This window comes from Theropithecus gelada, chromosome 13 (assembly GCF_003255815.1).
Source record: "Theropithecus gelada isolate Dixy chromosome 13, Tgel_1.0, whole genome shotgun sequence".
NCBI classification, from domain to species: domain Eukaryota; kingdom Metazoa; phylum Chordata; class Mammalia; order Primates; family Cercopithecidae; genus Theropithecus; species Theropithecus gelada.
The window spans coordinates 6,370,912-6,395,927 of record NC_037681.1 but is presented as its reverse complement, the minus strand read 5'-3'; the positions used below and the strand labels follow the sequence as shown (position 1 = coordinate 6,395,927).

The 25,016-nt window shown below is 46.4% G+C and overlaps 1 protein-coding gene across 1 annotated transcript in view; it reads left to right on the top strand.

Annotated features, from left to right (window-relative positions):
• ACOXL (acyl-CoA oxidase like) overlaps nucleotides 1–25,016 on the top strand; it is a 365,308-nt gene that overhangs the window by 266,499 nt on the left and 73,793 nt on the right. Inside the window, 1 exon segment of the mRNA XM_025353945.1 lies at nucleotides 9,682–9,769. Coding sequence (XP_025209730.1) covers nucleotides 9,682–9,769 — 88 coding nt within the window.

Sequence of the window (25,016 nt, the reverse complement as noted above, 5' to 3'; positions counted from 1 at the left end):
TAGCCAGGCTTGTTGGTAGGCACCTGTAATCCCAGCTACTTGGGAGGCCGAGGCTGGAGAATCGCTTGAAACCAGGAGGCAGACGTTGCGGTGAGCCAAGATCATTCCACTGCACTCCAGCCTAGGCGACAGAGCGAAACTCCATCTCAAAAAAAAGAAAAAGAAAAATACAGGAAGGCAGACAAATATGTAAAGACCCCTCCACACACACACACACACACACACACAAAGGCACACACAAGAAAGAACGTCAAACAGGAAGAGAGACAGGAAGGTAGAGATGAGGCTGAGCAGATGAGGGATGGTCCCTTCCTGACCTGGCACAGGCGGGGGCGGGATTCCATCTGTCAGGATACCCCCAAGGCAAGCAATGGCATCTGGAGGTGCTTCTGGGGACCCCGAGGAAGGCAGCCTTGTGTTCTGCCACATCAGCCGGTGCAGTCACAGAGAGGTGTGGGCAGGACCCCCAGGGGCCCCCAGACCTCCCAGCCAGGGCCAACCAGGAGGCAGGGAGGGCTGCTAGGGGCCTGCAGCAGAGGGAGGCGAGGGCAGGTACCACTGTGCTGGAGGTGACCATGCTGGAAGCCCAGGCCACAGGCGACACTTACTACAGAAAGGAAAGAGAAGAAAAGGAAGGAGGAGGAGGAAGGAAAAAGACTCTGTGGCCTGGGAAGATCTGGCTTGCGACATTTCCAGTGACTCTGCAAGGTGGTTACTGGCTAAGCAGCTCAGGGCTCACCCCGAAGAGCAGAAAGTGGGGAGGCAATCATTGTGTTGACCTCTATTTTTCTATACAAATATTTTAATATAGCTGCATACTCCATATCTGTTGCTGAACTCCGTATCTGATGGTCATCACGTAAGAGGGGCGGCACCTGATGTGTGTCGCAAAAGCTGACATCCAGGCTCCGAGACGTCCTTCTATCTGCCAGGCGGGAGTGCAGTTATTGATCAGGACTGGACTCTTTCCTGATGATGCCACCTCTATGCACGGGGGGATGAGAGGGGAGAGGGGAGATTTAGGAGTAAGCACAGTCAAATAATTTTAAGGACATACAAATGGATCTGGGGCTAGGTACAAGGGGAGGGATGTTTTAAACTCTGCCGTGGACAGGAGCCTGAAGAACTCAGAAGGTGGAAGCAGAAATCATGGCACTGAAAAGGCCTGATGCATTCTGCAGAGGATCGTGCACTCCCTCAGGTTTCTGCTTATCCTGTTTTAATCAAAAAATGGAATGTGCAGGGAGACATCTGTAGCCTGAGGAAGAGGTATTGGGCTGGAAGGCTGGCATGAGGAAGGGGCCATCTGTGGGTCCGGATGGGTGTGGAGATGTGTGGGAGAAGGGGCCCCATGGGAATTAACAGTGCGATGCAGAGCATGGTGCTGAGCCTTAGGTGGTCCTGGGTATGGAGCAGGACAGAGGATAATTGTCAAGAGAGACATTGAGCCCCTCAGCATGGCTGGAGGGCAGAGCAGGCACAGAACACAGGGCTGGAGGAAGGTGTGGGCCAGACAGGGAAATTGAAGCTGTCGCAGCTGGTGAAGCCACCACAGGGGCCTTAAAATGCTGTGCGGGGGAGAAGGCCAAGGTCACCCAAGACTCAGCAGACCGAGGAGGGACAGTCCTAGGCTGCGATGGTGGAAGGTGGGTGGCTGGGCCAAGAGAACGTGCAAGGACAATCTGAGCACTCACTCGGTGAACTGCCACCTCGGGCCCAGTGCTTTGCTAGTGCTGGGCACCCTGGCCCCTTGTTGAACAGGTCAAGGAGGGACTGTGATCTCCTTTAACAATTAGCGGAGGCAGAGTGTATCAGCTAACGTGCTTGACTGCAGTGGTTTAACTAAATAGGGGCTTACTGTTCTCCCCTAATGAGAAGACAGAGGTAGGCAGCCCAGAACTCACGCTGTGGCTCCACGACGAAGTAGGGCCGGGGCTCTTACTGTCTGTCCTCTCTGTCCCCAGGTTGTAGATTGAATTCTGTCCTTGAAAAAGAGATGTTCAAGTCCTAACCCCCAGTACCTGTGAATGTGACCCTGTTGGAAACAGGGAAATTTGCAGATGGAATCAAATTAAGACGAGGTCACACTGGAGTAGGGTGGGCTTTAACCCCATATGACTGCTGTCCTTGTAAGAAGAAGAGCAGAGACTCAGGGAAGAAGGCCTTCTGCTGGTGGAGGCAGCGATGGGAGTGAAGCGGCTGCAAGCCAAGGAATGTTAGAGACTGCTGGCAACCACCACAAGCCAGAAGAGGAAAGAAAGAGCCTTCAGAAGTGGGCACGGAACTGCTTACACCTTGATTTCAGACTTCTAGCCTCCAGAACTGCGAGAAAAGACATTTCTGTTTTTAGCCACCAGGATTGTGGTAAGGAGTGACAGCAGCCCTAGGAACCGATATACCTCCATAGTACAGCCTTTAAAACTATTCTCAAGGTCGCAAGGTGGCTGAGTTCCAAGCAGGTAGGTGCAGAAAGGACAGAGAGAAAAAGGCGGTATCTTGTTATCAGGAAAGCAGTAGCTTTTACAGAGGAGCTTCCCAGTAGACAACTGCCTGTTCTCATTGGCAAGAGAGGTTACATGTCTAGCCCTTGGGTTAGGGAGTATGGGGAAATGAGCTTTTTTTTAAAAAAAAAAAAAAAATCTGTTTTTATGTATAGAAATTATATAATATAAAAATGTATAATAAATGTTAGATAGAATTTACGTGAATTAAAATTAACCAATTTTAAGTGCACAATTAGCCAGTTTTGACAAATGCATTTGTCATATAACCACCACTAGTATCTGGATATAGGACATTTCTGTCACCCACAAAATTCCTTTGTGCAACTTTGCAGTCAATCCCTTCCCCCATCCCCAACTCCTAGAAACTACTTATCTTTCTTTCATTGTAAATTTGCCTTTTCTATAATTTAACAGAAATGGAATGGCATAGGTTTGTTCCTCTTTATTGTGAAGTGGTATTCCTTTGTGTAGATGTATACAATTTGTTTACCCATTAAGCAGGTGGTAGGTATATGCACTGCTTCCCATGTTGGCTATTATGAATAAAGCTTCTGTGAACAATTTTATATGCGACTTTATGTGGACATACGTTTTCATTTATCTTGTGTAAATACCGAGGGGTGGAATGGCTGGGTTCTTCTGTAGGTATAGGTTTAACTTTATTAGAAATTGCCCCGCTGTTTCGAAAGTGGCTGTAACATTTTACACTCCCACCAGCAATGATGTTAGTTTCTCTGCATCCTCACCAATACTCGGTTTTGCAAGTCTTACTCATTTTAGCCATTTCAGTGGGTGGGTAGTACCTTCTCATCGTGGTCTTAATCTGCATTTCTCAGATCTTCTTCATGTGTTTATTTGCCATTCATTTAATCTTGTTTGGTGAAGTGTTTGTTCAGATTTTTTGCCCATCTGTTAAACTGGATTTTGTTTTCCTACTACTGAGCTGTAGATGTCTTTATAAATTCTATACGGAAATCCTTTATTATATGAGATTGCATATATTTTTGCCTAATCCATTACCTGCCTTTCATTTTCTTAACAGTGTATTTAAATTTTGAAACAATTCAAAATTTGTGTCTTATCTCACAAAATCTAAACCAAGGGTCACTAAGACTTTCTGTTACGTTTTCATCCAGCAACTTTGCAGATTTAGTGTTTACATTTAGGTCTAGGATTCATTTTGGGCTAGCTTTTGTGTATGGTAGGAAGTAAAGGATAAGGTTCATTTATTTCTTTGTTTCTTCATGTGGATGTTCAATTGTTTTAGTGCCATTTGTTGAAAAGATTGTTTTTCCCTCATTCAATTACCGTGGTACCTTTGTGGAAAATCAGTAGACCATACATATGCGGCTCTATTTCTGAACTCTCTACTTTGTTCTAGTCACTTATGTGTCTATCCTTACCCCAATACCATACTGTTGCGCTTACTATAGCTTTATAGTAAGCCTTAAAATCAGGCCGTGTGAATCCTCCAACGCTTCTTTTCTCAAAATGGTTTTGACTCTTCTAGGTCCTCTGTATTCTCTTACAGATTTTCTAATTAGCTTGTATTGTTCTACCATATACACAAAATAAATAAAGTCTGCTGGCATTCATTTTGATTGGCATTGTGTTGCATCTATAGATCAATATAGGGAGAAGCGACATCTTAGCGATATCGAGTTCCCTGACCTATGAACACAATGTATAGTTCTCCTTTTTTTTTAAGTCGTCTTTTAAATTTTCATTCTGTGAGGTTTTTTTTAGTTTTCATGTATAGATCTTGCATTTTATAAAATGTATTCTTGGTCGGGCATGGTGGTTCACGCCTGTAATCCCAGCACTTTGGGAGGCCGAGGCAGGCGGATCACGAGGTCAAGAGATCGAGACCATCCTGGCTAACACGGTGAAACCCCATCTCTACTAAAAATACAAAAAATTAGCCGGGCGTGGTGGCGGGTGCCTGTAGTCCCAGCTACTTGGGAGGCTGAGGCAGGAGAATGGCATGAACCCGGGAGGTGGAGCTTGCAGTGAGCCAAGATCACGCCACTGCACTCCAGCCTGGGCAACAAAGCGAGACTCCATCTCAAAAAAAAAAAAAAAGTATTCTTAAGGATTTCACATTTTGATGCTATTGTAAATGGCATTTTTATTTTGAGTTCCAATTCATTGCTAGAATACAGAAATACAATTGATTTTTGTATATCAATCTTGTACTTTGTGCCTTTCTTTAACTCAGTAGTTCCAGTAGCTTTGTTGCCAGAAGATGGGTCTTGATCCAAATCCTAAAAGGGGGTTCTTGGATCATGTGCAGGAAGGAATTCAAGGCAAGTCACAGTGCAGTGAGAAGAGGTCATTTATTGAAAACTACTCAGTTACAGAGTCGGGCATCCTCAGAAAGCAAGAGGAGGAATGTGCTGTCTTTGTTTTTGTCGTTGTTGTTCAGTTTTTGTTTTTTTGAGATAAGGTCTCCCTCTGTTGCCCAGGCTGGAGTGCAGTGATATGATCATGGCTCACTGCACCTTGACCCTCCCAGGCTCAGGTGATACTTCCACTTCCGCCTCCCAAGTAGCTGGGACTACAGGCACCCACCACCACGCCCAGCTAATTTTTGTATTTTTTGTAGAAATGGCATTCCACCATGTTGCCCAGACTGGTCTCAAACTCCCAGGCTCAAGTGATCCACCCACCTCAGCCTCTAAAGTGCTGGGGTTACAGGTGTGAGCCACCATGCCTGGGCTATCTTTGTCTTAAAACCTTCTTATATAGGGGTTTTACCTTTGTAAAGGTTAAGCTAAGCTCTGTCTATGTGTGGGTGGGCTGACAGCATGGCAAAATTTATTGTTCTGTTGATTTAGAGAAAATTATTCTTTTATTTTTATTTATTTTTTAATTAATTAATTTATTTTTTTGAAACGGAGGCTCACTTGGTCACCCAGGCTAGATTGCAGTAGCATGATCTTGGCTCACTGCAACCTTCACCTCCCGAGTTCAAGCGTTTCTTCTGCCTCAGCCTCCCGGGTAGCTAGGACTATAGGCACGCGCCACCATGCCCAGCTAATTTTTGTATTTTTGGTAGAGACAGTGTTTCACCATATTGGGCAGTTTGGTCTCGAACTCTTGACCTCATGATCCGCCCGGCTCAGCCTCCCAAAGGGCTGAGATTACAGGCGTGAGTCACCGCACTTGGCCCCTTGCTTTTTTTAGTGAATAAATACATCAAAGCATAAATATAATTATCTTAAAATAATATATTGTTATGGGTATTAGGACATCTGGACTTTCCATTGCTGTAAGATTATGTTCTTTCAGGTACATTTAAGCTGTTTTCTCAACTGTAAACATCTTATGACCATGGTTCGTGACTGGCAAGTAATGTACCTCGCTAGTTTTAAGATGGAGTCGATTTTAAAATGATGTCACCTTGGTTCTCCTGTGCTCCTATTTCTCTAACAGCTTTATCATATATTTCTTAGTCTGGACACAGTGGCTCACACCTGTAATCCCAGCAACTTTGGGAGGCCAAGGCTGGCAGATCACTTAAGCCCAGGAGTTTGAGACCAGCTCCAGCAACACAGCAAGACCCTGTCTCTACTGCAAATTCAGAAGAGTTAGCCATGCACGGTGTTGCGCACCTGTAGTCCCAGCTACTCGAGAGGCTGAGGTTGGGAGGATTGCTTGAGCCTAGGAGGTCAAGCTGCAGTGAGCCATGATCGTGCCACTGAGGTCAAGTCTGGGTGACAGGAGTGAGACCCTGTCTCAAAAATAAACAAACAAACAAATAAATAAATAAATATTCCTTAAGATTTTTCTACATAGACAATCATGTCTTTTTGAGTGGAGTCAGTTTTACTTACTCCTTTTTGTTAGTTTTGGAGTTTTTTTTTGAGACAGGGTCTCACTGTGTCGCCCAGGCTAGAATGCAATGGCATGATCATGGCTCAGTATACCCAGGCTCAAGCAATCCTCCCACCTCAGCCCTCTGAGTTCCTTGACTTCCCAAAGTGCTAGGTTTACAGGTTTAAGCCACTGTGCCTGGCCTACTTATTCATTTTTAATCTCTGCCTTTAATTTCCTTTTCTTGCCTTATTGCCCTGGCTAGAATCTCCATTTTGGTGTTGAAAAGAAGTGCTGTGATAACAGACATCGTCATCTTCTTCTTGAACCTAGGGGGAGAACATCAGCCTTTTACCTTTAAGTATGATGTTAGCTGACATTTTTTGTAGATCCTCTCCAGGAAAGTATTTTTTTAATTGGCTATATTGCTGCCCAAATCTATTTGAGGCTTTTCAAGAAAAGAAAGGCGAATGGATATGGGGAAGGTACTTCTTTATGCATTCAGCTCTGTGTTTTAGCTGTGTGATGCTCTATCAGGAAATAGGCATATCTTTTTATTCAAAGATTTAAGTATGGGATGTTGTTGATATTAAATGTGACCATGTGTGACCATACTTATCTTTATAAACAGCATGCTTGGGAGGGGCAGGCTTTGCCAGGGAACTAACTCACTCTCAGTCCATTGGGAGGCAGTGTAGCCCGTGGTTAGGGATGTGGGCCCAGAGGCCTGGGCACCCTTTTCCAACTCAGTTCTGTAATCTTGTCCAAGTTACTGAACATTTCTGTGTTGCAATTTCCTACCTGCAAAATGAAGATCTTCATAAAATCTACTTCCAGGGCTTCTGAAGACTTAAGGAGCAAATACGATTAAGTGCTTAAAACAGAGCCTGTTTTCTGGTGCATTTTTAAGAAGGACTTCGTTGGCATAAGGCTGTATTTACACACAGGTTTTCAGTAGCAGGTTTATTGCCTGAAGCAAAGAACAGCCATATCATTTTTTAAATCCTCTCCTAGAACCTCGTATTAAGGTTTTTTTTTAAGATGAGAGGGTTGATTTCTGTTGTTTCACGATATTGTTTGTGCAATACATATCTTTTAAAATCTTGTGCATTGCATAGGCAATTACAGGATTATAATGGTTGCCCGCAATACTCTCGAACTTAATGCTGTCTCTGCACTTGGAGGCCGAGCCTGAATTTGACCTTCTGATGTGCTCATTTTGACCACTTGACAGCAGAATGGTGTGTAGAGCCTACGCTGCTCCTGGGTCAGCCCATCTGGGTGTGAGGATCACTGTGAAGCCCCCAGTTGGCTTCAGACTCTGATTTCCTACCAATAAACTCTAATTAAAGGGGACAGAGGCATCTCTAGGAAGGCTGCCTTTCCGTCAGCATGCCCCAAGACCTGGGTGCTCTTCTTCCTGCCTGGGGCGGGTCTGGAGGCGGGGCCAGGGAGCCTCTTGCCAGCAGGGGTGAGGTTACCCTGAGCCTGCTCCAATGTCCTGCAGCAGCACCAAGATATTGACATATAAGGAAGATCACTTAGGAGCTGGCTGGCTTTCCTCTTCACTTGAACTCTTTTTTTTTTTTTCCTGTTTCCTCATACTCTTTGAGGGGTGCAGTCATAGCCAGCTTTGCACAGGACTTTCTACAAGAGTTTCCCACCTGAAGTCCCTTCCTCAGGCAGGGGTCTGCATTGCACAGTCACTGAGTTGTCTGTCCCTGGTTTTCTTTTGATCAGACCAGTGAAAATCTTACTCTACATATTGAGTTAAAAAAAAGAAAATTAAAAAGTGCCCTTGATTCTATTTGGACACATGTGCATAGTGTTTTATTCTTCTCTGCCTCCCATGCAGTGGTGGGGGATAGTCTGTGCATGGTTAGGAGGTTAAACTGTATTAACCCGGATTTCCTGGTGTTATCCTTTACAGTGGGATGGGTAGAGCTTCAGCGTCTCCTTCCAGAACTTCCAGGAGTGTCTGGCCAGCTCTTGTCCTCCCCGTGCCAAGATGTTCTGCAGGCTGTTCCCTGAGAGTTGCATGCCTCTGCCACACCCTTTCAGTTGTAATTGTGACACCAGCGCAGAGAGATATTGATTCAGGTAGCAAAGCAGACATTATCCTTTCCCTTGATTGTCATGAGATGCCCCAGTTAGGTGTGGATCCCGAGGCACCCATGTCATTGTCCTCCAAACCGTGCCTGCAGCCCCAGGTGATGTTGCTGAATTATACATGGGTAGAGGCTTTCAGCAGCGCTGTTTTTCCACCAGTGCACAAAGCACTGTGTGTGTTACAGGAGGGATTTTACATGTGGATCTCCAGGCCCTGCAGAAACCGCAGCAGAGCTACAGGGAAACAGGTAACTATTTAACTGAGAGGGCACATCAGGGTGTGAGTTTAATACAAATGAGAAGCAGATACATTGAGTGTAACTTTCTATTTGAGTTATTTCCTTGAACACACACACACACACACACAAATGCTAAAAGTTTAAATATTAAACCCATGTGGTTTTCGAAACAAAGAAAGTCAAGAAGGAACAAAGAAAAGTTTTACGGGCCACATTTAACTCTCCTCTCTGGTCAGATAAGAATCTGAGACCGACAGCTCCTCCTAAATGACGGTAATTACTGGTTTTGTGATTCAGTATCTTTCTGTTCTCTGTGCCTTCTTCATTCTTATTTTACTCTAGTTATATTAATACGTCCTCACTTCCCTCCAACTAAAACACAAAGCAAAGAAAAAAGACTCCCTTCATTAGAGTGATTGAAAGACCATCTTGCACACAGTAGGTGCAGAAAAGCTATTTGTCAGATGCATAAATGACTTCCTTATCACTGTGGATCCTATCTCCATGGTTATGTTAATTCCTCACATTATGAAACATGGCAGCTACCCGGTGCCAATTCTTGAGACATAACATGTTTGAGAAACACTTTGGAAACAAATGGAAGCTCCTGACTGCAAGGGAAGGAAGGAGGGAAGGTGGGCTGGTTATGTTGAGGATTAGATTCAAGTAGTTTGTTCTGGTATTTTGAATTCTTCAGGCAGTAAATGACCCAATCAGAACAGCCTCTCTGGATCTGTGCCTGCGTTCTCCCCTTCACGTGTTTCTCTAACGTCTGTGACCTTCATTAGTATAAATTAATATAAGCATGGAAACGGGACTTCTCTACATGTATGATATTTATTCATCTAACGAGCAGTTTTTGCAGGTCACAGAGGCCAGCCTGCAGAAGGTTCTGCACCGTGTCCATGCTCAATGTTGTACTGAAACTTCGGACGTTTGCCATCTGTCTTGCTACTAAGTTAGGCTCTCTCACAATATCCTCAATGGTGAGTTTTCTTCTGTCAATTGGACAGGTAAAGACCAAGAAGGAGGATTTTTTCCATGCCTGGAACTCGTGTCTGCACCACGTGGCTTTTCTGTCCCTGGCACACACTCACCGAGGTCACTTGGCTCCTGTTGAATATTTGTAATTGAGTGACTGAGGGGTCTACGGGTCCCTGGAGACACAGCTCTGCAGGGAAAGGCAGTCCATATGTTGAATTTAGGACCCCAAATGACTTACAGAGACTTGAAGCTTGTGGTAAATCAACTCCCAACTTACTAGGAACACTGACCATGTGACACCCACAAAGCCTGACGCTAAACCAGTGAGGAACAGCTCACTTAACACAACCTGACAATCACACACAGTACTTGACAGGAGCCAGTTGGCAAAACGCCCGCCCCTCAGTAGTGGCCCTCTGCCTGGCCATGATCTCATTCCTAAATGGGAGGGTGTTTTAACAGGGGTCCTGCCTGAGGAATTTTAAGTACCAGACTTACTTAAACCTAATCATCAAATTAGCAAGAAACTGGGTCAACCTTCTAAAGCAGTGGTTCTCAACCAGGGGCAATTTTGCAGTGTTTGGATGTTTCGCAATGTTTAGAGACATTTTTGGTTGTCACACTGAGAGGGGTAGTGCCACTGGTACGCAGTGGGTGGAGGCTAGGGATGCTGCTAACCATGCTACAGGGCACAGACCACTCCCCTGCAACCAAGAATTATCTAGCCCCAAATGACAGTAATGCTGAGGCTGAGAAACTTGAATATTCATTTTGGCTTCAGTAGACCAAAATAGCAAAATAAAATGAAACACTGAACACCAAGTGAGATCCATGACAGCTTATCATTGAAATTATTGTTTAACTTCAACAACCATCATTTTGTTTATCGTCATGTCCTGACTCTGTGGGAAGAAAGTGTTAAAAGAGAAAGGCCAGTCATTCACTGAGTTGGTAGCTTTATGGGATTTTTCATCACACTGGGTCGCTGCTGGCCCTGGGAGGGCTGGGTTTGGTCACACCACAGCTTGCATCTGGGGCACCCTCTCATGGGGTGGAGATGGGGGCTCCTCGGTGGGATCAGGGCAGGTGTTATGGCCAGGAACCTAGGAATGTGCCTGCATCCAACACAACCTCCCAGCCTGACCATCCCCCTTCCTCCCTAACTGGGCAGTTCCAAAAGAGCAAAGTGCATGTGATTCAGTGCCATGTGACTGTACCTGCAGGAATGTGTGGGAGCCGCCCCAGGAGCTCTGATGAGGGCTGAATTGGAGTGAGTGCTTTAGGCTCAGACTGAGCCCAGCTTCTTCCTTCCTTCTAAAGACCAGCTCTTGGGACCTTGCACCTTTGGGTGAGCCTCCTAACACAGGACTCCGGAGTAAATGTGCCAAGAGCACAGGTTTCTCATGGGATGGGAAGCAGGGGCCCCATGGGAACACCTCCCCAGAGACTGGTCTCTGCACAGTGACCACACTCTGAAATGACCATGACCACATTAGCCTTCCTGATTCTGACTGAGTTCCACTTTCTGCTTCCTGGGACATGGAAGAGGAGCAAGGAGAGGGACCAGGAGCATCAGGGACTATGGGTCATGAAGGCACAGGATTGGGTCCCCTCATTTTCAGACTCAAAATTGTTAATTTATTGCCCACCCACAGTATATCAGGCTCAGAGAAACTAACTTATCTTAATTGAACTCAAAAATGAGTAATATTTAAATCTGAATGCCAGTTTATTCATCAGAAATAAAATGCAACCACCAAGTCATCAGTACATGCCCTATCTGTTCTACAAGCGTATCTTCAGATAGAATTCAGTTATAATTAGGAGGTTGCAGCAGGTCACACTATCAGGACAGCTCGTGCCCTCAGGCCTGGCTGGAGATCTGAGTGTCCCCTGTGACCTACTCCAGACCCTGGAGCCCACAGGGTGTCTACTTCCCTGGACTATCTTGGTACACTCAGCATCAACCTCATTCCTTTAAGAAATTTATGTAAACCACCCTTCTTCTGTTGGTGGGTTATTTCTTCAGAAATGTTGATCAGGCTGAAACATGTCTGGGGTATGAAACAGCACTCGAGACACCCTGATTGAAGGTGAGTGTGTCTTGGACCTTCTCATTCACTGTATGTAGACTTGTACTGGCTTCAGTCTCAGGGGTGGTGTGGCCCTGGCTCCTCCCTCTGGGCCCCTACATACTGACCACAGATACTGCCCTTCCTGGGACATGAGGATGGACTATATGGACTCCAGGTGAAAAGCTTCTAAACATTCAGAGATGTGATTAAGTTTGAAAAGGGAGGGGGAAGTCAAAGAATCACTGCAATTAACTTCACCTTAGAAACACAGTCGTTGAGCCTCGGGCTGCACAGCATGCTTGCTGAGAGCACAGTGGAGCTTAGTGTGGACTGAGGATGGGGGCTCTGGAGTCAGGTCACCAGGTTCAGATCCTGGTTTTACCTCTACCAGCTGTGTGACTGTGAGTGAGTTACCCTCTCTGAGCTTCAGTTTCTTCCTCATTTATAACATGTAGAGAGCATGATATTTACCTCGTGGGGCTGTTGGAAGGATTAAATGGGACAACGCTCCAAAGCTCTTACCTTTGCATCTGGCTCATTGTTAATGTTTAATAAAACCTTTTCATTACCGCTAATCACTACCCTATGAAAACCTTAGTTCTTATAACCAAAGTAGACATTTCGACCTTGTTCCTGAAAGGGAAGAAAAAGAGGAAAATGAAACAGGCTAAGTCTCAGTGTATGAGTTCTTCACACCAGAAGAAAATATCAAGGATTTGATGATGGCACAGTACAAAATAAATCCAGATCAACTCTGAACCTTTTATTGGTTCATAACCACAGTAGCACAAGTGATAATTTTCAGGAAATTGGCTTCAGGTTCAGTGTCAGACAAAGAGGACTTGGAAATATAAAGAAAGTAATGGAAGAAAAATCATAAGAATTAGTTCAGTGACAGCCTTTAGAAAGCCCAGGAATGTTTTGAAATCGAGAAATCCATTTGTAATGAGGAGGTCTGTACAGATACAGAACGGGTCCTAAAGATAAGGATACTAACATCCTTAACACCATAACACAATAACCCTAGCCAGTAAAATTTCACCAGCATGTCATTACATTCAAATAGCATGTTACCCTCTGGCAGAGGCCTCTAGGGGATGGGAGAAGAAGTAGAAGGAGCCCATCTGTCTTCAGTGACCAGACCCAGATGTTGCCTTTGGAGCCTTTCAAAAGAAGAATGCATAAGAAGAAAGAGAAGGATCAGTCTGTTAAAGCACAGGCTTTTTTTTTTTTTTTTTTTGAGACGGAGTCTTGCTCTGTCGCCCAGGCTGGAGTGCAGTGGTGCTATCTCTGCTCACTACTCTGGGGACTACAGGCACCTGCCACCATGCCTGGCTAATTTTTTGTATTTTAGTACAGACGGGGTTTCACCATGTTAGCCAGGATGGTCCCAATCTCCTGACCTCGTGATCTGCCCACCTTGGCCTCCCAAAGTGCTGGGATTGCAGGCGTAAGCCACCATCCCCAGCCTAAAGCACAGTCTTAATGTCACCCCAGATGACAGTGAACTCAGAATTTAGCCATTTTTATTAGGAACAAATGGAAAAAGGCCTTCTGGCATCTGTCTCCGTTTGTCACCTGAAGACTCGGGAAAACCGTGTTTGAAATAAAAATGGTAAGCAGTCTCTAGTGGTTTCTGCAGGGGGATGTGACTGTTACCATGATAAATCGTTGTTTTTCTGTGATACACATTTTTATCTCGCCCTAGAAAGTGCAGTTCTGAAGCTTGGTGCTGTCTGAACCCCTAAGCGTGTACCAATTCCTAAACAAAAAAGGAGAAAGGAGGCACTTTTATTAAACAAATTACATCCACCACTTCCCAGCTCTGTGCAGAATTGTCTCTTGCTTTTCTCATTCTCGAAGCTTGTGAGTTCTTCTCATTATGCAGCAGGAAGTCCTCTTTCTGGTTCCTAATAAAGTGACTAATAATTTAGAATGTTCACATTAAGAGCAGGTTGTAATTATGATTAGAATATATAATAACGCGGATTTCTGCCTATTGGAGATTAATTTCCGACTCCTCTCAAGGATATATTTGTTTTGAAACAAGACTTTCTTTGTTAATAAAAACATGATTGCATGTATTATTAAAGCATTATTTCTGTATTTTATTCGTTAGTGCTTGTTCCAGTATGCTCCCTGGGACCAGCATTTTCCTCTCAGTTGTTAATGGGACTCTTCTTTATATATACTGCATTCACCTTGATTTAGCTTTAGCTTTGGCATTCATCTTCTAGGAAATTATGGGAATATCCCTACCACCTCCTCAAATGTGCATTACATTATGCAAGCTCAGATAAACAAACTGCCACAACATCAACCAGTAGTCCTGTGTGAAGCCCCTTTTCACTCAACTAAACCCAGATCATGAAGGACAAACCGGACTTGGAGTAAAACCAGAAGTTGCAAGACAGCACTTCTCATTCTTTGACTATTGGGTTTCTGCAGTGTTTTTCTGTTACTACTGGAGGTGGAGGCCTGGAGGGGAGGGGAAGAGTGGGAGGACCAGAGGTGCTAGTTGGCTGTGACACCTGTGTGCCTTCCTCTCCCCCAGCACCCATCTGCTGGTGTGTCTAGCTTTAGAGAAGTCTCATGTGGCCTCACACAAGCGGCCTGAGGGAGGGTGGGAGGGAGCCCTGGGTGCCACTGCCCCTGCTTCTGGCCCGTCTTTGTCTAGCACCTGTTAAATGTGTGGGCAGTGGAAACCAGTGAGAAGATCTGTTGCGCCAAGAATAGGCGGGTGGAATTCACTGCCAAATCCCAGTAGGCCCAGCATCTTGGAGGCCCCAACACTGGGGAAGATAAGGAATGTCCCCTGGCTTTGTTTTCTCTACTTCAATCACACGGCTGAATCCTAGGCCTATGAGCAGTGCCTGTGGGAAAAAGGTGAACTTGGGAATTGAGGGTCACCATTTCACAGAGTGTGTGATGGCCAGGAGCAGCCTGGGGAGTCTAGGGAGTCCAGGGACATTGGGTCTCTGATGTTTGAGGTCTGGAAATCCAGGAGTTGGCAGGATATGGAGGGACATGAAAGTGAGAACTCACCTTCTGACTGTTCTCACACATAATATTGCTTTGAGGGAGAGCAACAAAGGTGGCAGCCAATTGGAAGTCAGAGGGAGGCGCCTGGTGAAACGGAGACCAGCAGAAGTAGGAGCATGGAGGTCCCTTGTGCTACCATCAAGGAGGGCTCTTAGACAAAAAAGATGAGAAAGAAATTTGACTGGATGGAGGCGTTGTAGTATGTAAAAATCTGGCAGAGCATGCCACTTTGCCAAAGTGGATTTGAATTTCATGGCACATTGGCCAAGAGACATGGGAAGAGAAGGTTTAAGAACACAGCCTGCCCACCGTGATGGCAGCTCTGTGAAAAGCTCTCCTCTGACATCCTACAGGTTGTGCCCATAGGTCTTCATGCTGGGGTTCCCTCCCCGAGCTTCTCTATCTCCCCAAGCCGTGTGGTTAAACTTCAGGTTTGGGTCAGCTGGGCCCTAACAAGACCCCAAATGCTGTTTTCTGAAGAAGTGCTGTCACACCCCTGAATTTGGGAGCTTGTCCCTGAAGAACGCTGTCTTTAGAGACTTCACTGACTCACTCTCCTTTGAAGGAAGTGAGAAATTCTGAGGTGGTTTTTTATCACCAGTGACCTGAGAACTCTGTTGCACTGGGGAGAGGGGGAAGAAAGGCAAAAGCGAAGTCTGACACCTAACAATATGTGTTTTATGGAGGACTCTCAAGAACAGAAGTTAGTGACTGGACTTGACCTGGATGCTAATGAAATGCCACCCTTTGAGCCCAGTCTAATGGCCAACACACAGCCATCTGTGTAATGATTATAGCTGTCACAGCCACCTCCATCTATAGAGAATTTTCTCTTTGCCAAAGACTCGCCAAATGCTTGGCCCTTGTAATTTGTTTAATTTCTACAGCAACCTTGCAAAGCCCACTGAGGAAACTGAGGCTCGGAGGGGTGAACAACTGCCGGGGGTCACACGCTAGTAAGCTGTGGCATTATGACTTTGCCCCGGGGCCAGCTAACCCTACAGCTTTCCCCAGACAGGCAGTGGAGCTCCTCAGCCCCATCCACTGCACCCCCTAAGGGGTTTCCTTCCCACAGATGTATCCCAGAGAATGGGAGTTCTGGTGTTCTTGAGTTTTTGGAAGTGTTTCTTTGTGTATTTATTTATAGTAAAGTTAGCATGTACTGCTTCCTATTACTCTTACTGGGTTTGCCTCTGAACGGTGTTTCTTGTTTTTTTTTTCTATTTCACAGAGTTTCTGTGAAGATTAAATGAAATAACATAGGTGGAAGCCCTAGGGCCATATAGGGCAAAGGGAGCCAACATTCAGTGAGGGCTCAGCCTATCAGGCCCTGTGCAAAATATTAGGGACAGAGCAACTCTAATCTCCCACTAGGCAGTAAGGAACCACTGCCTTCTCGGAAACTGAGGCACAGAGAGGTTAATAAGTTTTCCAAGATCACATAGTTCAAAGAGGCAGAAGGAAGACTCAAATCCCAGCAGACTGCTACCATCTGTCCATGTTGCAGGGCTCCTAGTGCTTGTTGGAGCTGAATCTGGGAGCTCAGCATTTCTGAAGAAACAAAATAAAATAAAATAAAAAATAAGTTCTTCCCACTTTTTAAATGTGTTTTTGCTCTTTTGTTTCCCACTCTGTGATCCAAAAATTGTACGTTGTTTGATGGACTGCCCAGATCTGGTCTATAGCCCCTGTTCATTTAACTTCTAGTATCTAAGTACTTTCAAACATTAATACTGAAATTGATGGGCAAAAGTAACACAAAAAGTAAAAAGAGAAATTATTTGCACCAAGTGTACTTACTGTATTTGTGAGTTTTCCACTGGGAACATGATGGAGAATAAGACCTTCTAAACGGTGAATAAAAATAAAAGTATAGCTCTTGATTTATCATAGACACTCTAGATATAGTTTTGTATTTAAAAATATTATTCCATACCACATATTGTAAAGTTAAACATGTTTGCACTAAACATAAATTTAAATTTAGGTTTTAAAGGACAACATGTTCTAATCTCACAAAACATTTAGCAAATAACCTTTGAGCTCACATGAGCCACCCACACAAAAACCAAAATGAACTACAGGAAAAAAAACATAGAAAAAGCAACTGTCTGTTGACAACCAGATTTTCTTTCAGCTCTTTGAGTTTTCCTTCTATAAATAATCTGTATGTTTCAAATGTGGCCATCTTCTTGAAAGGTGCCTCCTGGCATGTTCTCATTTCAGTGTGTCTTAAAAACAAGAATTAAATGCATAAATCATGGAAACTATTGAGTTTTTGGAGGGGAGATCTTTAAGATACATGCTCTTTAGATACCAAAAGTGTCAAAATGAAGCATTAAGATGATGTATTATTTCTTCAATGCATCTGTTTATCTTTTGTGAAATCTCGAGTTTGATAAATCACCAGAGATAAAAACATCATTTTTAACCTATCAGAGATCCCAAGTGCCAGGAGGAAAAATAGTGCTTTGTCTCCTCTTTATGAATTTACCTCACTCTTTACTTATGACTTATGAGATTTTATTTGCAGAGAAAACATAATGCTCTATTAACTTGAAAATGATGGCTTTTACTCAGAAACATGAGAACCAAAAAGAAAAAAAAAAAAAAGCAGCATTTATCCTCTGAGATACAATCGTTTAACAAGTTTTGATATCTACTTAAAGTAGCACAGAATGTTAGAGGGGGAAAATGATCACAAGGTAATTAAAAGTGAGGTTTTTCACCAGTATTTCACCTTTGTCTACTGACACGTAGAATCTCAGCTCTGGCATATCAAGACAGATATTGAATACTTTTGAATTTTTATATAACATTAGTGTGTGTAAAGACTGCTGGCACCTATCTCTTGAGATTCTTTTTTGCCCCTGAAAAATCACTCAGAAGTTCTCTCTTCATTGGCCACCTGGAAAATAAAATAATTCTCATAGATTTTTATAACTATGGCTGAAAATTCTTCTGTGTCCAGGAGTGCAGCAAAAAACGACTTTGTAGTAGAGATGGCTTCTAACCAGTTCTTTCTGTGAGCTGGAAGATTAAAGTGCATGAATCATGCAAGTAGGTTAGTCTAGAAAACATAACATAGCAGAAAAAAATGGCTTTCAAAAATGTTCAAAACAGCTGTTTCTCAGTATGTAAACCAGCCTCTTGGTGCAGTGGATATTAGAGTTCCTTGCGTTGTGCATAGTTCATCATTCTTCAATCCTGAGCAGTTTAAGACAAAATAAATGTTATGCAAAAATAAATTTTAAGACAAAATAAATTTTATTCCAGGCCATGGACATGCAGTTGAGTTTTTCTAGTAATTGTGCTATTTTAAGGAGACACCCAGGTTCTGCCCTAACACCAGAGGTGCCTAAGGTCCCAGCTGCTCAGGACCTGTGGCAGCTGTGAGCAGCTGAGCTCAGTTTGCTCTGTTCTTTCTTCTTGCAAGAAGCACACAGACCGCGTTGGTCCTATGGAATAGAATCACGATATTGCCTCAGACCATAGGACCAATACAGCAGAAGGTCCTGAGAAGCTGCGGCTTGCTCCATCTCTCAGCCTTCTACTGCTGCATGAAAAATCAACATTGAAACTATGGAGCTGCGCCTCCTGAATCTGGCATCTACTTAGTTATCCTTCGGAAACAATCCTGATGGGGAGCACCCTTCCTTCATTCCCTTATCCACCCTTCTCGCCCCATATTTGTTGAAGGCCTGCTGTGGGCCAAGGACTGCATTACGCTCCAGGAATAAAAGGTCCAGTGTGAAACAGCCCCTGCTCCCAAGGAGCACTGGTCAGAACTGAGATGAGAGCCCCTAGACTAGGGGCCCCGAGAGAACACAGGAGAGACAGTAGCTGGGCACGGGGTGCAGAGTCCACGCGGCTCCCCACGAAGTTCCAGTGAGGCAAGCAACGTTTGAGAGTTTGCCTTTTGAAGGGCAGGTAGAATTTAGCTATCCGGAAGGTGGAAAGGACATTCTGAGCAAATGGAAGAACAAGGAGGGAGGCATGAAGTGCGTGGATGACTTGGGAAAGTGCTTGTGGCTTGGTGTGGTCGGGGTGTAGGGCCAATGTGAGGGTGAACAGCAGGGTCCTATGGGGCCTGAGTGCCAAGGCCAGTAGCTGTCATTGTCAACTCCCACCGTCAGTGGGGAGTCTGGGGAAAAGCTTTGGGAAGATTTCTTCAGGTGTGGAGGTGAACAGCTCTGAGGACAGGAACTGAGAAGCAACAGCAGCAGGGGGGCGGTTCTGGAAGTGTGAGGGCAAAGGAGCCTGAACGGCCTCCAGGTGGAGGGTGAGGTAGGAGGAAAAGCCAAGGGTGACAAGGGAAGGGCTGCTTCTGGGCACCAAGGTGGAGAGGAGAGAACTGGGTCCAACTCAGCTTGGACGTGTGGCGCATGCGTGACCTGGGGCGACACATGCAGATGCTGAGACAGGCGCGTGGCAGAGAGGACTGCGGGGCCTCATAACATCCAGGTCCTGAGCCTGAGCACTATATTAAATGGGAGGGTGAATCCCTGCAGCGTGGAAAACAGGATAGATGCCACGCCTGAGGCAATTGCAGCCGCCCTATCCATTATCTTCCCAATTTAAGTGTGACACTGGAGTCCACAGTGTTTGTTTCCCAAAATGGGCTGACTCTTGTTCCGCTGATGGGACAGTGGTGATGGTGGTGGCAGCCTCCAGCTGAGCATTAGTGTCAAAGTTGTCCTTCCATGCAGGGGAAGGGGGATCTGCAGGTGGAACAGAGCTGGGCCATGGGGAGGCTCACACTGGCTGCTGGAGATGACACTGGGGAAAAGATGCGGTGACAGTGGCTGCTGCTTCTGGCTGCCCCCAGCTGTACACCTTGCTCTTGGCTAAGACTGCAGCAGGCCCCAGGAAGCAGCCTTTGGCCATGGTGAGCCAAGGCCATGTCAAATAGGGGAGAGCATGCCACTGTCCATCCTGGGGAGGGCATCCGCCTGCACACAGGGAGTCCCTGGGCTCCAGAAAGGATCTAGATAAGCGGCGCCATCATCTCTTCCTGAGTGAATGGTGCATTTGCCCCAAGATGAAAGGGCTCTGCCTTTCAGGAAAGCAGGTGACCACTGTGCTCTGTCTCCTGACTTTGTGCCTGAGCAAAAGACTACAGATTGTTCCCATAGCAACCAGCAGAGAGCCCTAAGAAGCAGGATGAATGTCTCGGGTGTGCAATGCCCGCCATGTGGAGAGAGGGCAGCTGCTTTTCTCCCTGAGCCCAGAACACGGCAGGCAGGTTGGGCTCCTTCAGGCCCCCCAGCCCCTTTGGGAACTGCTCACATCTAGGATTTGGCAACCAGTTCTGCATGTCTCGCTCCCATGGCTCAGTCTAGAATAAAGACTTTCAAGATGTCAGTCAGCCCCCATTACGTTCCCATCCCCGGGACTGGCCAAACTGGCATTTTGCCTACCTAGGGAAATACAGTCTTAGTATAGACTCACTTAGTTTATTTGCTTAGAAGGTTTTCAGTACCTCCTATTTGCCAGACTTAGGACTCAGATTATCAGAACAATGTGATGCTTTTCAATGCAGCAGATAGAATAGGATGTGAACACAGGGCCCCACACACACGGAGCGGGAGAGCCCGTGAGAGGTGCAGGCTCCGTGCAAAGCCACAGGCTCACACATGGTGTCACAGAAGACCCGTTGGTGCTGGGTCTTGAAACATACATAGGATCCCGAAGGTGGGGACGTGGCTGTGCAGGATGGGAAGAAGCCATAGAGTGGACAAAAGTGGAGGTGGCAGAATGAAGGACTTGAACAGGGAGTGACAAGGGGCCTGCCTTGTCAGGAGGAAGGTGTTTGGGAGAAAGGCCAAGAAACAATATTGAGAGAATGAGCCTGGAAAAGTGGGCCAGGGTGGGTGGTGAGGTGTGCTGGATGCTACATCATGGAGCTTAGCCTCTGCTGGGCAGCAGTAGGTGGCCAGGGAAAGGAAGGAGTAGGAGAGTGACCATCACACCAGGACTCCCTGGAGGGAAAGTTTCCTAGCTTCAGGGGATGTAGTGCTTTGGAGAAAGAGACCCAGAGTGGAGCTGGATGGAGGATGGAGACCAAAACAAGTGGGTGTGACCAGCAAGCCAGAGGACAAAGATCTGCAAAGAGGTGATGGCAGTGGGGGTCAAAAGGAGGGTTGGCATTGGAGGAGCAGTAGCCTATTGCCATCCTGGAGGAGGCTGTCCTTTGGGAAGTGCTGAGATCCCAGTGTTTGGGGCAGAAAACATGTTGAGACTTAGTTATAGACCAAGAGCTTGTCTGCCAGAGAAGAGATGCATACTGGCTCCTGTGGGCTCCTAGGTGTGGGGCCAGAGAAAAGGAGGGCCACACGTGTCATGCTCTGCCACTCTCTGGAAAAGAGGTACTCTGACAGGGCAGGCTGGGTGACAGTGAGCAGGGCCCTCACCCTCTCGTGGAGGTTCCCCGAGGGCCAGCTCCACACCCCCCACCATATCTCGATGTGCAGGAGACTGGTTGCACCATGACTGTTGGTTGCGAAGAAGTTAAAGGCCCCTGCCAACCCTCAGTGTTGATTCTGAAAACGAAGCCAGAGTTCTTTCTGCAAAATGAAGCCTTTTTGTTTCTCTCTCTCTCTTTCAACGTTTCTCTGTTGTGTTATGAAAAAGAGGTGGGTGGGGGACTTCAGAAGCTGTCTGGAGTGGCAGACAGCTCTGCACGATGATCTGAGAGTGCTGCAGTCACACACAGGTGGGAGGAGAGGGCTGAGGGACAGTGGCCGCAGTGTCCCACCCCATGGTGCAGTCAGTGGAGAAGGAGTCACTGATAAGGGGCCCCTGGCCAGGAGCCTCAGGTATGGGTGCTGGGGAGCTTGACCCTCAAGGCTCCCAAGGAGAGGCTGGTGAGAAGACGTGGGGCCCTCTACTCCTGGTGCCAGGGAAGCCTCAGTAAGGGAGGTCGCTGCCTCTGGAGAAGGGTGCCTGGTTCCCAGCAATGCTCAGCCATCAAACTCCTCCAGGGGAACTGTCCATGGAGGGGAAGGTGTCAGCCCCCATATTTCTGCCACCTCTCCGAGGAAGCTGGCTTCCTCATCTTAACCATAGGTATCTGAGATGAGAGCCACGTTCCCCTACCAGACTGAAGCTCAGCTGGTGCAATCTCCTCTTTCCAGGGACAGAGGGCTTGGATGCTGAAGAGGTCTGGGTGAACCTGGTATTTTAGTGCCAGGTCTTCCTTCCCTACCAGGAAGGAGCCTGCGCCTCCCATGCGGGGCCCAGGGCAGAATTACAAAGCAAGCTTACAACTTGCTGAAGAAAATCTCCTCTGCCCTACTGCCCTGACAAATGTAGCTTTGTTCATCCAGAAGGCCAGATTTGAATTTAGAATGCCCAGGCTCCTAGCAGGTGTGTGAACTCTGCAGCATGGTGAGAAGCAGCTCCTTGGCCCACCTCTCTCTCATTGCTCCTCCAGCTCTACCCCACACTGTGCAGATCGTCTGGTCTAGACACTCAAGGTCTGTCCACACGCCTGCAATCAGCTGCCCCTTGGCTACCCCATGGGTCTAGAGTGGACATGGCAGTTGTGTGGCTCCCCAGCAGCAACACATCGCAGCAAAGAGGCTTAAGGTATTTAGGTCAGGAAATGAGAGTATTGGTCCCTGGATGAGTGGGTGCAGGTTCCAGGTGGGCAGTCCCCGTAGCCCCATGGGCAGGGCCCTCTAAAGCTTAGCCCCAGGGGCAGAGCCCCTGTTATCCAGGGCCCTGGCACAAAGATTGAGAGAGAAGCTGAGAGAACATTCTGAGACAGGATTTCTGAGCGCTGCAGCCCCAGGTGCAGGTTATAGGTCAGGGTCAACTGTACCTGCTGACTTAGCGGCAGGTGCCCAAACTGACCAGCAATATTTCAAGAGGAAAATCAGTACAATGGTATTGTGGGTTTGCTTTGCTTCATCTTCCCCCTTATTTGAAACAGCATGTTATAATGAAATTTATTCCAGGTGCAACCATTTCCTTGAGTGTTAGGTATCTCCCATTTTGTAAGGTTCTACCTTACAGCAATGACTGCAGGGGGTGAGGTCATTGTAGATAATTTTCTGCCGATCATTGCAGCAGATACACAGAAGAGGAAACCTGTTTCATGCTGCTCCATATTTTTTTCTCCCAAATGACCATTGTTTACTTGAATCAGGTGTTTATTTCCCTATGCTTCCTCTCCTTGATCCCCAACCTCAAAGCTGCTTGTTATCTAAAAGTCTCTTGTTCTCCCTTCTTTTGTCACACAAAGGCGGAAGGGTCCAACCAAGGAGAACTTAACTCTACTCAGACAGGTGTAAGCCTCGGCCTCCCACTACTGACATGAATGGTACTGGAACACTTAAGAGCAGTTGAGACAACGCATGTTGAAGCAAGAAAGTGATTCCGCCGAGAGTCCCTTAGGGAGACTCATGCCCCAGTGAGACCTTGCATTTTGTTGGCACTGGTTTGGCTGCGTATCTTATTTTCATTAGGAAGTCAACCCCTTGAATCAGCAACAAAGGTAGAAGAAAGTAGATATGACAAATGCTTTCATTTTAAGGGTTTTTTCCTCCTATTTAAAAGTTGGGGAGGAAGAAGGAGGGGTCATGAAATGTCAACTTGTCATGAGGCTTCTCTTGCAAGTTGTCAGTGAATCAGCTATCAGGGAAGTGGCCGCACAGACTGTTCTCATAGTGAGTGAGTTCTCATGAGATCTGATGGTTTTATAAGGGGCTTTTCCCCCTTTTGCTGAGCACTGCTTCCTGCTGGCATGTGAAGGACGTGTTTGCTTCCCCTTCTGCCATGATTGTAAGTTTCCTGAGGCCTCCCCAACCCTGCAGAACTGTGAGTCAGTTAAACCTCTTTCCTTTATAAATTACCCAGTCTCGGGTATGTCTTTATGAAAACCTAATGGTTTTCACCCCTTCTTCTCTTTTGGGATTTGGTAGAAATAAGAGTGGGGTGAGGGGAGAGAGAAACCTGCATTGGCTTAGGAGCTTGTGTCACACTGACATCTAGGGTGGGAGGAAAAAACCGAGACATAGGTGCATGCTGCTTTTCTTGGGCCTCTGTTCTCAAGGTTGGTTTTTGTCATCTGTGTAGAAAGGGCTGTAGGCTGCTAGCCCAATAAAACTCAGCCAGCCCATGAAGGGAACTGGACTGCAGTGTGGCCTTGTGTTCCTATAAGTCCACTTCAGTCCAGTTCCACAAAACGGAGTCATGGCTGTGGGCATGCTGGACATCATGGGGACAGGACAGAGTCTGGGATAGGATGCAAGTCCATCTCCTGCACCCTATCCTGAAGCCAGGGCAGCCCAGACATCTAAACACTAGAGACTGATTGGGAAAGAAAAACCCCATGTGTCATGTGTCACATCAAGACACCAAACAGGGAACAGGGCAGACTTAGAGAAACCTTCGTACAGGAACCTGAGATGGAGTGCAGACTCACTGCCAGCACCGTTTCTTCACACACAGCCTCACACCTGCTCCAGCAAGTGGGCTCCGGGCTCCACACATCACTGATGAGGAAGCGAGGCTCAGCAAGGCTGTGTGACTTGTCTAAGGACGCGCAGCTGGAAGTGGCAGAGGGAAGGTTTAAGGTCAGGTCTGTCTGATGCCAAACCTGTGTTGAGACTACTCCCCATGCTGGCCCTGGAGAAGGGTGGTATATTAGCTCTTTCTCACAGTGCTAATAAAGACATACCCAAGACTGGGTAATTTATAAAGGAAAGAGGTTTAATTGACTCACAGTTCTGCAAGGTTGGGGAGGCGTCAAGAAACTCACAATCATGGCAGAAGGGGAAGCAAACACATCCTTCTTCACATGGTGGCAGGAAGGAAAAGCGCCACGCAAAAGGGGGAAATGCACCTTATAAAACCATCAGATCTCATGAGAACTCACTCACTATCATGAGAACAGGATGAAGGGTAACCACCCCCATGGTCAATTACCTCCCACTGGGTCCCTTCCCACGACATGTGGAGATTATGGGAGCTACAATTCAAGATGAGATTTGAGTGGGGATACAACCAAACCATATCAGGTGGGATCTTGGACAACCTGAGGAGACAGGGAGGGAGCATGGCCCAAGATGGAACCCTGCATGAGTGAGAGTCAGGAGCCATCAGGGTGGTTTGTACGGGGAAGAGGAACTAGGCCTGGCATGGTGAGGAGGAATGCAGGCCATAGGCAAAAGGCTCCAGCAGGGCCAGATTCAGAGTGGTGGCAGTGGTGGGCATGGAGGCTGGGAACGAGTGAGAAGTTC